General features: G+C 54.3%; 1 protein-coding gene across 9 annotated transcripts in view; it reads left to right on the top strand.

Annotated features, from left to right (window-relative positions):
- Positions 1-14,959, top strand: part of LOC101067434 (leucine-rich repeat serine/threonine-protein kinase 1-like) — a 28,740-nt gene that overhangs the window by 11,286 nt on the left and 2,495 nt on the right. For 8 of the 9 annotated variants that reach the window (XR_003890420.1, XM_029845773.1, XM_029845775.1 and 5 more), the window contains 26 exons: positions 1,345-1,415; positions 1,586-1,715; positions 2,256-2,368; positions 2,846-3,057; positions 3,163-3,327; positions 3,621-3,793; positions 3,964-4,084; positions 4,176-4,335; positions 4,471-4,649; positions 4,802-4,899; positions 5,073-5,244; positions 5,417-5,586; positions 5,710-5,849; positions 6,021-6,261; positions 6,425-6,594; positions 6,673-6,876; positions 6,955-7,094; positions 7,199-7,336; positions 8,792-8,986; positions 9,401-9,552; positions 9,791-9,908; positions 10,014-10,130; positions 10,237-10,434; positions 10,514-10,728; positions 11,854-12,300; positions 12,585-12,686. Coding sequence is in view for 8 of the 9 variants with exons in the window: in XM_029845773.1 (XP_029701633.1) it covers positions 1,345-1,415; positions 1,586-1,715; positions 2,256-2,368; positions 2,846-3,057; positions 3,163-3,327; positions 3,621-3,793; positions 3,964-4,084; positions 4,176-4,335; positions 4,471-4,649; positions 4,802-4,899; positions 5,073-5,244; positions 5,417-5,586; positions 5,710-5,849; positions 6,021-6,261; positions 6,425-6,594; positions 6,673-6,876; positions 6,955-7,094; positions 7,199-7,336; positions 8,792-8,986; positions 9,401-9,552; positions 9,791-9,908; positions 10,014-10,130; positions 10,237-10,434; positions 10,514-10,728; positions 11,854-12,300; positions 12,585-12,686 (4,341 nt within the window). In the remaining variant the exon portion in view is untranslated. The remainder of the gene's footprint in view (positions 1-1,344; positions 1,416-1,585; positions 1,716-2,255; positions 2,369-2,845; positions 3,058-3,162; positions 3,328-3,620; positions 3,794-3,963; positions 4,085-4,175; positions 4,336-4,470; positions 4,650-4,801; positions 4,900-5,072; positions 5,245-5,416; positions 5,587-5,709; positions 5,850-6,020; positions 6,262-6,424; positions 6,595-6,672; positions 6,877-6,954; positions 7,095-7,198; positions 7,337-8,791; positions 8,987-9,400; positions 9,553-9,790; positions 9,909-10,013; positions 10,131-10,236; positions 10,435-10,513; positions 10,729-11,853; positions 12,301-12,584; positions 12,687-14,959) is intronic. The other variant, XM_029845780.1, reaches the window with a different exon arrangement.

Below are 14,959 nucleotides of genomic sequence, written 5' to 3'. Positions count from 1 at the left end.
CCAGCAGGACTGTAACTACCAGCAGGACTGTAACTACCAGCAGGACTGTAACTACCAACGGGGCTGTAACTACCAGCGGGACTGTAACTACCAGCGGGACTGTAACTACCAGCGGGACTGTAACTACCAGCAGGACTGTAACTACCAGCAGGACTGTAACTACCAACGGGGCTGTGACTACCAGCAGGGCTGTAACTACCAGCAGGGCTGTAACTACCAGCAGGACTGTAACTACCAGCAGGACTGTAACTACCAACGGGGCTGTGACTACCAGCAGGGCTGTAACTACCAGCAGGACTGTAACTACCAGCGGGACTGTAACTACCAGCGGGGCTGTAACTACCAGCAGGGCTGTAACTACCAGCAGGACTGTAACTACCAGCGGGGCTGTGACTACCAACGGGGCTGTAACTACCAGCGGGGCTGTAACTACCAGCGGGGCTGTAACTACCAACGGGGCTGTAACTACCAACAGGGCTGTAACTACCAACAGGGCTGTAACTACCAGCAGGGCTGTAACTACCAACAGGGCTGTAACTACCAACAGGACTGTAACTACAGGTCCTGTCCAGACCCCTCACTGTTGGTCTCTCAAAGGTCCTGGACACCTGTGCTGGTGCCACCTTTGGTTCTTAAACCTGGTCTGGATCGTCCACGAAGTGGTTCTGCTGCTGCTGGTGTGGTCCACCTGGGGCACCGGTTGGGTGTTAGGGACTCAGCTCTAGACTGGTTCAGATCTTTTTGTGTCTGCCTTGATGACCATGAGTCTGCCTTCATTCCTCTCTTGTGTGGAGTCCCACAGGGCTCGGTTCTAGGCCCATCTGGGCTCCGTGCTTCAGAAGCCCAGTGTAGCCACCAGGACTATGCAGACGATACACAGATTTACCTGCCTCTAAAAAGAAAGACTCTCATTCCATCACGCTGCTCCTCCAATTCCTGGATGGCCTGAACCTCCTAGAAGACGAGTTTGACTCGCTTTTAAGCCTCTTACTGGCCTTGTTCCTTCCTGCCTCTCACTAGAATCCTTCCTGCATCAGCTCAGCTGGTAACCTGCTCCCCATGGAGCCCAGACCAGGTTCAAGCTGAGGGGGGACCAGGTCTCCTCTGGAGCAGGATCCCAACATCATCAGACACCAACTGGTTTTAAAGCTCTAAAGAAAGATCACCCTTTGTCCGGGGCGGTCCCCCTACCTGATGTGTAGATTACTCTAGGCTCTGTGGGCCATGTGGGTGTGAGGTGGGCCGTCAGAACCTTGAGATGGGCCAGGTCCAGGATTCTGGCGCAATCACAAACAAGATGCAACATTTCTTGGCTTGCTCGCTTCATGTCAGACTCTCCTCTAGAACCCAGGAGGTGCCTAAAACCAGGAGGCTGGCCTTTCTGACGACACGCAGCAGGAGGGACCCCGATCCAGGTACCGAACCCTCTGAAACGTGGCCGTTTCTAGGTCTCCAGCATCTTCATCGGATCCTTATGTTTTCAGTGCCCCTGTGATGGTTTAGCTGAATCTTCAGGGTCTTTGAAGCTGCCGGTCTCCCCTCACCTCATGTGGAGTAACACCTGTTCTCTGCTGTGCTTCTGCAGCCTGTTCCATAGAGTTCCCCGCCATTCTACGGGACTCGCTGGAAGTGCTTCACCTGAACGACAACCAGCTGGACTCTGTTCCTCAGTCGGTGTGTGGCCTGCACAGCCTGACCGAGCTCTACCTCTCCAAGTTAGTGTCCTCCTCTAGCCTCTCGGCTCCTAATGCGCCTCCTTCCTCACGCGCTGATCCGTCCCGACGTGTTTAGGACCAGACCGCAGGTGTACAGCACCGTCTCTGGCTTCCCTTTAAGTAAGATCGGACACATATTTAAAGGGTTTTACTCTAGTATTCATCTCCCGCATCTTCCAGTTAAATTAACATGATAATAATGTCAGTTTAACTGGTTAGAAAGAAAAATAAATGGAGAAATGCATCGACTCTACAACCCCCCCCTCCCCCACGTCTGCTACCATATGATTGCAGTTCTTGGGAACCTTTGCCTGGTATGAAATCGGGCCTAATCCAGCTGTTGGCAGCTGTTTTAAGGATTCACATCTGCTGCTGTTGCCAACAGCGACCTCCTTCCATTAGCAGCAGATCCCTTCTATTTAAGTCCAGATGTTCCACCCAATAGTCTCCAGCATGGGAGACGTTTATCTTGGACTTTGCTGCGGTTGGGGCTAACAGAACCTTCTTGTCTGTCTGTGTTGTTGGTTCTGGTCCCCACAGTAATTCTGGGATTCGGGAGCTTCCGGCTGAGCTGGCCCAGCTCTCCAACCTGTGGCAGCTGGACATTGAAAACCTCCCCGTCACAAATGTCCCCCAGGACATCAGAAAAGAAGGTATCAAATGTCCTAACGGGCTTTAAAATGTCTCATTATCCTACCAAGGAAAAGTAGACTTGAGTAGCTGATGTCAGAACACGCTGAGGACGAGGGCGATCCATTTATTACCTTTAGACACTAGCAGAATGTTATTTTTAGAGTCCATTATTTCTATATAGCATTTCTATACTGTTGACCTCATTTATTTCTCTATAAAGTTGTCTGTTTTCAAACTTGAGTCAATTCTTTCATCATCGACAGTTTAATCTTTAATTCGAATACATTAAAATGGAGAGGGTCTCTCCACAGTCCTTATAGAACCCTGAACCAGGTTCTGGGGAGCGGAGGGCTGGGCCCAATGATTCCAGCTCCTGTTGGTGGAGAAGAGCTCCAGAACCTGCTGCTCCAAACACTGAGGAATAAATGCAACCAAACAATCCAACAGATTCTGCAGTAATTGTTGAATCGTCTGCTCCTTGTTCTGTGTTCTACAAGGTTCCATTTCTATCCTGGCTTTCCTCCGGGCTCAGCTTCGAAAGGCGGAGCACTTCAGACTGCTGAAGATGTTGGTGATCGGCCCCCCGAGGCAGGGCAAGACCGCCCTGCTGGAGGTCCTGCAGACAGGCAAGGCCGCTCCCTTCACCCCGGCCGAGTGCAGCATCCGCACCTCCACCTGGGAGCTGGACAACCCCAACGGAGGCAAAAACGTCAGCACAACCCAAGACTCGCACGTGCAGCATGAACTGAGGAACTTGGCTGGTGTTTTCCTCCATCATCTAGTCATAACACAGGTTGTCTCCTGCCTCTCACAGAAGGATTCGGTGACCTTCAGCGTGTGGGACATCGGCGGTCCCGCCAGCATGTCCACGGTCAACCAGTGCTTCTTCACGGACAAAGCCCTGTACGTGGTGATCTGGAACCTGGCTCTGGGACAGGAGGCTGTGAGCAACCTGCAGACATGGCTGCTCAACATAGAGGTGAAGCGTCGGAGTATCTGCCACGTTCACACCATCAACACTCGTGAAAACAGCCGTTTTTGCTTGACCAGAAACGTTTTGGATTAAAACTGGTGTAAAACCAGCTGATCTCCCCGTTAACTACCCGTGGACGGTAGTTTCTGCGGTGAGGAGACCCGACAGACGCTCTGAACGTGTGTCGGAGTCCTCTGGTGGGGGGCGTGTGGACGTACCCGTCCCCTCCCCGTCCAGCACTGCTGTGTCCGATTCCCTTGAACGCATCGTAAAGGGCGCCTTTTCTCTCTGACCTGAAGGCCAGAGCTCCAAACTCTGCCGTGGTGATTGTGGGGACTCATTTGGACCTCATCGACACCAACTTTCGCACCGAGAGACTGGCCACCCTCAGGGCTCACATCTTTGCTCTGTGCCGATCCCCGTCGGGTGCCCGAGCCTCTGGGTACCCGGACATCACCTGGAAACATCTGCAGTAAGCGCTCCTCACTCTTCTCATGGATAAAGCCCTGGAGACCACACACGCTGGGGTTTAAACCTCATTCTTTAAAAAGCTATGTGTTAGTTTAGTTTCCCAGCTCGGTGGGAACGGAACAGCCCAACAATATTAGGCGTAAACGTGTGTGTGTGCGTGTGTGTTGCCAGTGAAGTGTCCTGTAAGACCTTAGAGGGGGTGGATGGGCTGAAGAAGCTGATCTACCAGGTGGCTCTCTCCATGAAGGACAGCAGCAGCTCCGTGTTTGGCAACAAGCTGCTGGGCAGACTGGTGAGTCGGGACCGGCCACGGCTGGAGAGGCGTCCTTTACATTCTGGTCAGATGGAAATGTTTAAATGAGGCCTGAAACTCTGACTATCAGATCCCCAGGAGCTACCTGACGCTTCAGAAAGCCGTGCTGGCGGAGAAGCAGAGGCGGGCAGCTCAGGGGGAGGTCCAGTACATCACTGAGTCCCAGCTCCAGACCCTTGTTGAACAAGACCCAGGAAGTGACATCAGAGGCTACGAGGACCTGCAGACTGGTACAGTGACTAGCTCATTGCTGCTAGCCGCGGGAACCACCCTGCTTGGGGAGAGATGTGTATTTTTCTATGGTGTCCCCGTGTCCACCTGCCCTTCATGTCTCTGCTCGTCTCTGCTCGTCTCTCCATCACCAGCCATCAGCTTCTTGATAGAGACCGGAGCTCTGCTGCACTTCCCCGACACCAGTCACGGCCTGTGCACCCTCTACTTCCTGTGTCCCGTCTGGCTGTCTGAATGCCTGGAGAGGATCATGCATCTCAAGTCATCTCGGGCCGTGGCCAGAAACGGAGTCATCCAAGCTGAGGACCTGAGAGTGAGTTTGATGCTGAAGAACCTTGCTTTGGGTTCTTCCTCTAAGCTGATCTAAAGCCATACTGGGATGGTTGTGACTGACCTGGTTCTAGCCCAGCGTGTGGCAGCCTGATCGGACAGTTAAGAACCCTTTTGATGACTTCCTCATTTCAGATGCTGCTGGTAGGAACGGGCTTCACTCAGCAGAACGAGGAGCAGTACTTCCAGTTTCTAGCCAAGTTTGAGATCGCGCTCCCGGTGGCCAACGACAGGTAACTGTCTGTCTGTAGGTCCTGTAGCATCCAGGACTAGCGTAGCTCCCGAGCTTTGCTGCGTCTACAAAGTTCTATCGGTTGTTCTGACTGACAGAAACAGTCTACAATGATCTCTCTTGGTTCTGGAAACCCAGTAGTGATTTCCCATGTTCTCCTTCCACTGTTCACAGTTATTTGTTGCCGCACCTTCTCCCTTACAAACCAGCTGTGGACATCCACGGCTTCCGCCAGCAGACCAACAACACACTACAGCGACTAATAAAGATGAGCTTTGTTCCTGCCGGGTTCTGGGAGCGCTTCATTGCCCGGATGCTCATCAGCCTCAAGGAGATGGACCTGCAGGTGGTTCCTCTGGCTTCACCTGCTGCACCGAGCAGCTTCCCCACATGTCCTCACCTGAGCCTGTGTGTGTGTGTGTGTGTGTGTGTGTGTGTGTGTGTGTGTGTGTGTGTGTGTGTGTGTGTGTGTGTGTGTGTGTGTGTGTGTGTGTGTGTGTGTGTGTGTGTGTGTGCAGTCGTTTGAACCCAAGAGGAACACTAAGAACCCCCGCAACAGTCACTCTGCACTATACACCTTCGCTGGAACTCAGCAGAGGAACCGCTGCAGCACCTTCAGAGTCCGGCGCAACCAGACCATCTACTGGAAGGAGGGGCTGCTGGTCACCTTTCAGGGGGGCTACCTGAGGTCTGCACAATCAAAGGGTGCACACGCTCGCGTGCACGTGTGCTCAAACACTGACGGGGAGGCCGCGGCAGCGATTCCCCGAGAACTGACCTGCCGGCGTGTGTGGGATCTTTTTTTTTCCAGTGTGGAGTCGTCAGATATCAGCTGGAGGAGGAAGAAGAGCGGAGGCATCAAGATCATCTGCCAGTCCGACATGAGAGATTTCTCCGCCATGGCGTTCATCACCGACCACGTTCACAGCCTGATTGAGCAGTGGTTCCCTGGTCAGTGCACGGCTCCGTGGACCACCCTGAATAATCTGTTGTGATTTCACTCATTAGGCTTGAAATCCTCACATCTTCTGAGGCCAGGGTCAAGACCTGTGGCCCACTGAATCATTTATATTCTGACGTGTCGAAGCCAAAGTTCAGGAACTTCCTGTCTGTGTGTTGAAGCTCTGACAGCCAGTGAAAGTGACGGGAGCCTGCTGGTGGAGCAGTACGCTCCTTGTCCCCTCTGCGCCTCCCTCGGCCCTCAGAGTCCAGCAGATAAAGCTGAGGTCCACTACTTTAACATGGAGGACTGCGTGCTGGCTGCAGTGGAGAACGAACACATCAGCTGCCCTCAACACGTGGAGAAACCAGTCCTGCTCCAGGAGCTGGTCCCTGAGCTCTTCATGACTGACTTCCCTGCACGGTAACGTCTCACATTTAAAGGAATCGCATCTTATTTGGGAGCGTTCAAACTGCCTGGACCACATTCTAGAGGGGTTGTTTTTCGTGACAGATTTGATTATTTTTACTAAATAATGTCAAGTGTTGTTTAAAGTTCTTGTAATGCCTGTGTGTGTGTGTGTTAGGTTGTTTCTGGAGAGGGCCCAGCTGGAGTACTCTGAGGAGGAGAGTCACATCCTGGGCCAGGGAGGCAGTGGGACCGTCATCTACCGGGCTCGCTACCGTCGCTGCCCCGTGGCCATCAAACGCTTCCACTTCAAGAAGTGTCAGAAGCAGCCGGCCAGCAGCGACGCAGGTAAAGACCCCTGTTGCCCCTTGTTACCCCAGCTGCCCCGGCGGGTCCTCCCAGCACGGTGTCTCCTTTCTGTCCCAGACACCATGGTCAGACACCTGCGCTCCGCCGATGCTCACCGCAGCTTCACGGAGTTCCGGCAGGAGGCCAGCATGCTGCGCTCCCTGCAGCACCCCTGCATCGTCTACCTGGTGGGCATCAACATCCACCCGCTCTGCTTCGCCCTCCAGTTGGCCCCCCTGGGGAGCCTCAACACGGTTCTGGAGGAGAAGCGCAAAGGCAGAGGTAGGTGGCGCGGCGCCCTTTCGCAGCTCGACGGGCTTCGGTGTCGGTCAAAGCGCGGCTCTTGTGTCACGGTTGCAGGTCGCGGCTACGTGCCCCTCGGCCACATGATGACCTTCAAAGTGGCCTATCAGATTGCAGCAGGACTGGCTTATCTGCACAGGAAGAGCATCATCTTCTGTGACCTCAAATCAGACAATATCCTGGTGTGGTCGCTGGAGGTGCGTATGTAACCTGTAGGAGGTCCAGAGCACGTTTGGAACCACGTGACTGGATTAAACATACAGCTGCTTCAGTCCTTCACACCAAGGAAACTCTTTTGTAGGAGCGGGATGTGGTCAACATCAAGCTGTCCGACTACGGCATCTCCAGACAGTCCTTCCACGAGGGCGTGCTGGGGGTGGAGGGAACACCGGGCTACCAGGCTCCGGAGGTCCGACCCGGCATCGTTTATGATGAGAAGGTACAGATCCTCAGCAGCGAGATGGATGCACACGTGCGCGAGGAATATGCCAGTGTATACAACTAAAGGGTCAAACATGTGGTCACTGTCATGTGATGCGCGGTCACATGATGCAGATGTTGGGACCTGTTAGTGCTGGAGATGGTTCAGTCCACACTGTGGGAAGAGTTCATTTCACATGTCCCAGCTGAGGATTTAAAGCTGCTGCCCTCCATGGATGTTGTCTCACCCTCACCACAGTTCCCAGTGAGCCCCGTCTCACCCTCACCACAGTTCCCAGTGAGCCCCGTCTCACCCTCACCACAGTTCCCAGTGAGCCCCGTCTCACCCTCACCACAGTTCCCAGTGAGCCCCGTCTCACCCTCACCACAGTTCCCAGTGAGCCCCGTCTCACCCTCACCACAGTTCCCAGTGAGCCCCATCTCACCCTCACCACAGTTCCCAGCTCTGTCTCACCCTCACCACAGTTCCCACTGAGCTCCGTCTCACCCTCACCACAGTTCCCAGTGAGCCCCGTCTCACCCTCACCACAGTTCCCACTGAGCTCCGTCTCACCCTCACCACAGTTCCCAGTGAGCCCCGTCTCACCCTCACCACAGTTCCCAGTGAGCCCCGTCTCACCCTCACCACAGTTCCCAGCTCTGTCTCACCCTCACCACAGTTCCCAGCTCTGTCTCACCCTCACCACAGTTCCCAGTGCAGATGAAAACAGGCTTATAATGGCCCAGTTTAATGCTGACCCACAGCTAATTCGGGTCAGAACCGTTAGAGCCATGACTGAAAGGTTCTTTCACTTTAAAACTTTCCACTGTGCAAGAATGCAAATATTTAGAGCCTCCGCCTGCTTCAGCTGGCCTGGAGGACACAGGAACCAGGACGCCACTTTATCAGTCACTGTCCTAAAGTTCACCCTAACCCTCCAGAACCAGCAGTCCAGAACACAAAGAGACACTTTTGACTTTGACATCCTGCATTTAAGCCCGTCACTCCTCCAAAACAATGCTTCCCATAAATAATTACCCACCAGACAGAATGAGGGCAGAGTGGAAATTCTCTCCTGATGAAGAGTAAACCTGCGTTTCCAGGGTAGAGGATCAGGACGGACACAGTTGTGTGGTTCTGTGGGTCCATGGAGGAACATTTCCCACCTGAAGTCACGTGTGTGGGAGTCATCCTTGATGATGGCTCAAAGCTTCACTGATCTCCACCGAGCTTCGCTATAATGAGCGACTGTCAGGGCCTGAAGTGCTGGTTTACGTTAGTTAAGCAGCTACTAGTTGTTCCTAGAACCTTGTCTGGTCCTAAATGTGTCTGTTGTTGACATTAGTGTTGGATTGTGGCTCCACTAAAGCTGAGAGTGTTTGAGGAGGCACCAGGAGCAGCTGGGTGGAGACCCCTGAAGATGCTGGGTCCAGAGAGTCCCCCCTTCCTGAGTGGGTGCTCTTTGTTCTGTAGGTGGACATGTTCTCCTATGGCATGTTGCTGTACGAGTTGCTGACAGGAAGGAGGCCTTCACTGGGACACCACCAGCTCCAGATAGCTAAGAAACTCTCCAAAGGCATCCGACCGTTGCTAGGCAGCCCAGAAGAAGTCCAGTTCTGCTGTCTCCAGACCTTGCTGACCGAATGTTGGGATACCAAGCCTGAGAAGGTGGGGGCCTCTCCTCTCTGACCTTGTCCTTCCAGATCACTCAAATAGCATCAGACAGCTGCTTCCTGCCTCGTGGTCACGACCTTTGTGGTCGTCAACGACCGCCAACGCTTCGAACTGTGCGCTCCCTCGACGGGGCCGCTCAGGGCTCCTTCAACATCCCCGAGTCCTTTTCACTACTTTGTGGGTCAGAGATGTTATTTCCTGATCCTGGACTTTCTGATTTTGTTCGTTAAAAGCTTGTTTTCTCTCCGTAATGTGCTCTTCAGTCGTCATCGTGCTGCTCGGGTCCACGTGGTCGTCCTGGTTTCAGTCGGTTTAAAGCCCGATCAGCTGGGACACACCTGGAGCTGGGAACAGGAAATGAACATTTGATCCTAGTGTGTGTGTGTGTGTGTGTGTGTGTGACCACAGAGACCAGTGGCCCTCCAGTGTCTGAGGCAGATGCAGCAGCCCGGTTTCCCCTCCCTCAGATATGTCCTGTCCTGTGACAGCCACGCCCAGCTCTTCTTGTCCCCTCTGCAGGGCTACAGCGCCGTGTTCTGGAGCGGTGACAAGGACAGCAGGTTTGTTCTGTGTGTGTGTGTGTGTGTGCGTGTGCGTGTGTGTGTGTGTGTCTTGGGGGGGCAAATATTTTATCGTTGAATGTAAAATAGATCTGTCCAGTTTATCCCAGTGTTTCCAATAACAGTTCTAAGAATCTTTATTTTAACATGTGCACACACACACACACACACTCACACTCACAGCCAGAGAGGTCTGGAGTGATGAGTAATGTGTGTGTGTGTGTGTGTGTGTGTGTAGGAACTACAGTATTGTCAACGTGGAGAAGGGCAACATGGAGGTGAAGAGGATCTCGTGTCCAGGCAGTCGCATCAGCTGCCAGATGAAGATGGGAAACACTCTGTGGATGACCACTGAGGTCGGTCTCACGTTGTCATGGTTACGTGTTGTCTCCAGGTGACCCGATAAGCGGATGGCTCCGCCGTCTTCCACCTCTCTGATGAGGTGTGTGTCTGTGTGGCAGGACCAGGAAGTGTTCATCTACAGTCTGAAGGACATGTGTCCCCTGAGCCAGCCTCAGAAGCTCTTCTCCTGTCCCGCCATCATCACCTGCCTCTGTCCTGTCCCAGAGCGAGAACAGGTGACACACACACACGCCGGTGTCTAGGGTCACTGTTATTTAATATAGATTCTTGCTCACACGCTACGGAACCAGCCAACGGACCTTTCCTCCCTGGCTCCTCCAGAACCCGGCTCGGGTGTTTGCAGGCATGTCTGACGGGCTGGTGGCGGTCTACAGCCTGCTGGACGGACTTCCTGTGGAGGGCGAAGCCTACCTGTGTTCTCACACCCTCAACAAGACGATGTTCGGTCTGAAGGACTCGGATCCCAGACAGAACCCGTACCCAGTGAGGTGCATGGTTCTGGTGGGCAGCGGCTCTCAGGTGAGCAGGCAGGTGTTCAGCACGAGGCCAGCTGGCGTCCTTCATGCCCACCTTCGCCTCCTCTCCCTGTGCTCATCAGCTGTGGTTCTCCAACGGTCCCGGGGTGCTGGTCCTCGACTGCTGGAGCCTCCGTGTGGTCCGTAGGCTGGATCCGTACGTGCCCCCGTCCTCCGTTGTATCCATGACGACCAGCTTTTGTGCGTGGGAAGAGGAGGCGGTCTGGATGCTGGATGACCACGCCAACATGCTGCTGCTCTACCACGCTGCGTCCTACCAGCTGTGTGCCCAGTACTGGTGAGCCGCCAGTCCACCCATTGTCCTCCTCTGTCCACCCACTGCTCCTCTGTCCTCCTCTGCCCACCCACTGCTCCACTGTCCTCCTCTGTCCACCCTCTGTCCTCCTCTGTCCACCCTCTGTCCTCCTCTGTCCACCCTCTGTCCTCCTCTGTCCACCCACTGTCCTCCTCTGTTCTCCTCTGTCCACCCTCTGTCCACCCTCTGTCCTCCTCTGTTCTCCTCTGTCCTCTTCTGCCCACCCACTGCTCCTCTGTCCTCCTCTGTCCACCCTCTGTCCTCCTCTGTCCACTGTCCTCCTCTGTCCACCCTCTGTCCTCCACTGTCCTCCTCTGCCCACCCACTGCTCCACTGTCCTCCTCTGTCCACCCTCTGTCCTCCACTGTCCACCCTCTGTCCACCCACTGTCTTTTTCTGTCCTCTGTCCTCTTCTGTCCTCCTCTGTCCACCCTCTGTCCTCTTCTGTCCTCCTCTATCCTCCTCTGTCCACCCACTGTCCTCCTCTGTCCACCCTCTGTCCTCCTCTATCCTCCTCTGTCCACCCACTGTCCTCCTCTGTCCTCCTCTGTCCACCCACTGTCCTCCTCTGTCCTCCTCTATCCTCCTCTGTCCTCCTCTGTCCACCCACTGTCCTCCTCTGTCCTCTTCTGTCCTCCTCTGTCCTCCTCTATCCTCCTCCGTCCACCCACTGTCCTCCTCTGTCCTCCTCTGTCCTCCTCTATCCTCCTCTGTTCTCCTCTGTCCACCCTCTGTCCTCCTCTATCCTCCTCTGTCCTCTTCTGTCCTCCTCTATCCTCCTCTGTCCTCCTCTGTTCTCCTCTGTCCACCCTCTGTCCTCCTCTATCCTCCTCTGTCCTCCTCTGTCCACCCACTGTCCTCCTCTGTCCTCTTCTGTCCTCCTCTATCCTCCTCTGTTCTCCTCTGTCCACCCTCTGTCCTCCTCTATCCTCTTCTGTCCTCTTCTGTCCTCCTCCATCCACCCACTGTCCTCCTCTGTCCTCCTCTGTCCACCCACTGTCCTCCTCTGTCCTCTTCTGTCCTCCTCCATCCACCCACTGTCCTCCTCTGTCCACCCACTGTCCTCCTCTGTCCTCCTCTAACCCTGACGCTGTGTCACTGTTGCAGCTGTGGAGACAGCAACCCTCTCCGGGATGTCTTCACCATTCAGCGGGGGGTTTCCACGGCGACGGCCGCTGCCCTGGAGGGCACGGAGCAGGAAGAGAAGCTGGAATACTGGAAGAGCGGAGAAGTGGAGATGGTGTACAACAAGGACGCCGGAACTCAGATGATCCAGCACCAGGACTCGCTAACGGACTACTGCTCCATATCATCCCAGGGCTCCCTGGAGCCGCCTGGGTCCGACTCCACCAGTACCTCAGAACTGGGCTCACCGGTCAGCCGCAGCAGCGTCCCGCTTCCAACAGACCAGCAGGACGCGGGCGGGAAGCCCGACCAGACGGGCGTCCCCGCCCAGGAACCTCCGCAGGACCCTGACAGCACCGACCAGACCCCCTCTGCTCAGCTGCAGGCCCTGACGGTTCTGTCAGTGAACAGAACCGTGTGGATCCCCAGGTACGCAACGCAACACAGCACAACACAACACAACACAACGCAACACAACACAGCACAGCACAACACAACACAGCACAACACAACACAACACAACACAGCACAGCACAACGCAGCACAGCGCAACGCAACACAACACAGCACAGCACAACACAACACAGCACAACACAACACAGCACAGCACAACACAGCACAACACAACACAACACAACACAACACAACACAGCAGTTTTAATGTTGTAAGGTTCAGTGATGTTGGTGTGTGTGTGTGTGGTGTGTGTGTGCAGGCGTGGAGGAGACGTGATCGTCATAGAAACACAGTCCTGTTCCAGTCAGCTGAGGGGACGCGTCATTGCCGTCCTCCACCCTCCCAGCTGGGCTGACCTGGGGTGAGTCTGGTGACCTGGTGACCTCCTGGAGATCAGATCAAAGACACAGCTGGAACATTAGTCTTTCCTGGAACCTCTAGAGATTCATCTCCTCTGTGAATGAATGTTTTCTTCTGCTTTCACAATATTCATTTCATCATTGGGAGGATTAAAGGCTATTTAATTAATGTTTATGGAGGGATGGATGGATGGATGATGGGTGGATGAGGGATGGATGGATGAGGGATGGATGGATGGATGGGTGGATGATGGATGGGTGGCTGGATGGATGGATGGATGGATGGATGGATGGATGGATGGATGATGGGTGGGTGGATGGATGGGTGGATGGATGGATGGATGGATGATGGGTGGATGAGGGATGGATGGGTGGATGGATGGATGGATGGGTGGATGATGGATGGATGGATGATGGATGGGTGGATGAGGGGTGGATGGATGGGTGAATGTTGGGTGGATGATGGATGGGTGGCTGGATGTTGGATGGATGGGTGGATGATGGATGGATGGGTGGATGAGGGGTGGATGGATGGGTGAATGTTGGGTGGATGATGGATGGGTGGCTGGATGTTGGATGGATGGGTGGATGATGAATGGATGGATGATGGATGGATGGATGAGGGGTGGATGGATGGATGATGGATGGGTGGATGAGGGATGGATGGATGGATGAGTGGGTGATGGATGGATGAGGGGTGGATGGATGGATGGGTGGATGAGGGGTGGATGGATGGATGGGTGGATGAGGGATGGATGGATGGATGAGTGGGTGATGGATGGATGAGGGGTGGATGGATGGATGGATGGGTGAATGTTGGGTGGATGATGGGTGGGTGGATGGATGGATGGATGGATGGGTGAATGTTGGGTGGATGATGGATGGATGGATGGGTGAATGTTGGGTGGATGATGGATGGGTGGCTGGATGTTGGGTGGATGATGGATGGATGGATGGATGGGTGGATGAATGGATGCTGGATGGATGAGTGGGTGATGGATGGATGAGGGGTGGATGGATGGATGTTTGATGGATGGATGGATGATGGATGGATATTGGGTGAATGAATAGTGCTGGGGTTACTGGTTCTGGGTCTGGTTACTGGTTCTGGTTACTGGTTCTGGTCACTGGTTACTAGTTACTGGTTCTGGTTACTGGTTCTGGGTCTGGTTACTGGTTCTGGTTCTGGTCACTGGTTCTGGTGGGTCCACTCAGCTCTCCCTGACTGATGCAGCTGAGCCAGCAGGTCTTCCACCCTGGAGTCCTCAGACCCCGGCCTGTTAGCAGCAGCCAATAAAGGCTCTAAATGAGCCGTTATTACACGCTGCACCTGGAACAGGTCGCCAGGTCAGGGGGCGGGGCCACAACCCCTGCCGGGTCACTTCCTGTCCCACAGATGGGTCGTCTCACACACCAACATGTGGACCTCCATCCATCCAACCAACCATGCATCCATCCACCCATCCATCATCCATCCATCCACCCACCCATCATCCATCCACCCACCCATCATCCATCCATCCATCCATCCATCCACCCACCCATCATCCATCCACCCACCCACCCATCATCCATCCACCCACCCATCATCCATCCATCCATCATCCATCCACCCACCCATCATCCATCCATTATCCATCCATCCACCCACCCATCATCCATCCACACACCCATCATCCATCCATCCACACACCCATCATCCATCCACACACCCATCATCCATCCACACACCCATCATCCATCCATTATCCATCCATCCACCCACCCATCATCCATCCACACACCCATCATCCATCCACCCATCCATCCACACACCCATCATCCATCCATTATCCATCCATCCACCCATCCATCCACACACCCATCATCCATCCACCCACCCATCCATCCACCCATCCATCCACACACCCATCATCCATCCATTATCCATCCATCCACCCACCCATCATCCATCCACACACCCATCATCCATCCACCCATCCATCCACCCATCATCCATCCATTATCCATCCATCCACCCACCCATCATCCATCCACACACCCATCATCCATCCACCCATCCACACACCCATCATCCATCCATTATCCATCCATCCACCCACCCATCATCCATCCACACACCCATCATCCATCCATCCATCATCCATCCACCCACCCATCATCCATCCATCCACCCACCCATCATCCATTCATCCATCCATCCATCCACACACCCATCCCTCATCCATCCACCCACCCATCATCCATCCATCCACCCACCCATCATCCATCCATC

The sequence above is a fragment of the Takifugu rubripes genome, chromosome 13 (genome assembly GCF_901000725.2).
Source record: "Takifugu rubripes chromosome 13, fTakRub1.2, whole genome shotgun sequence".
Lineage (NCBI taxonomy): Eukaryota > Metazoa > Chordata > Actinopteri > Tetraodontiformes > Tetraodontidae > Takifugu > Takifugu rubripes.
The sequence above is the reverse complement of the archived record's forward strand: the minus strand, read 5'-3'. Positions and strand labels throughout refer to the sequence as shown.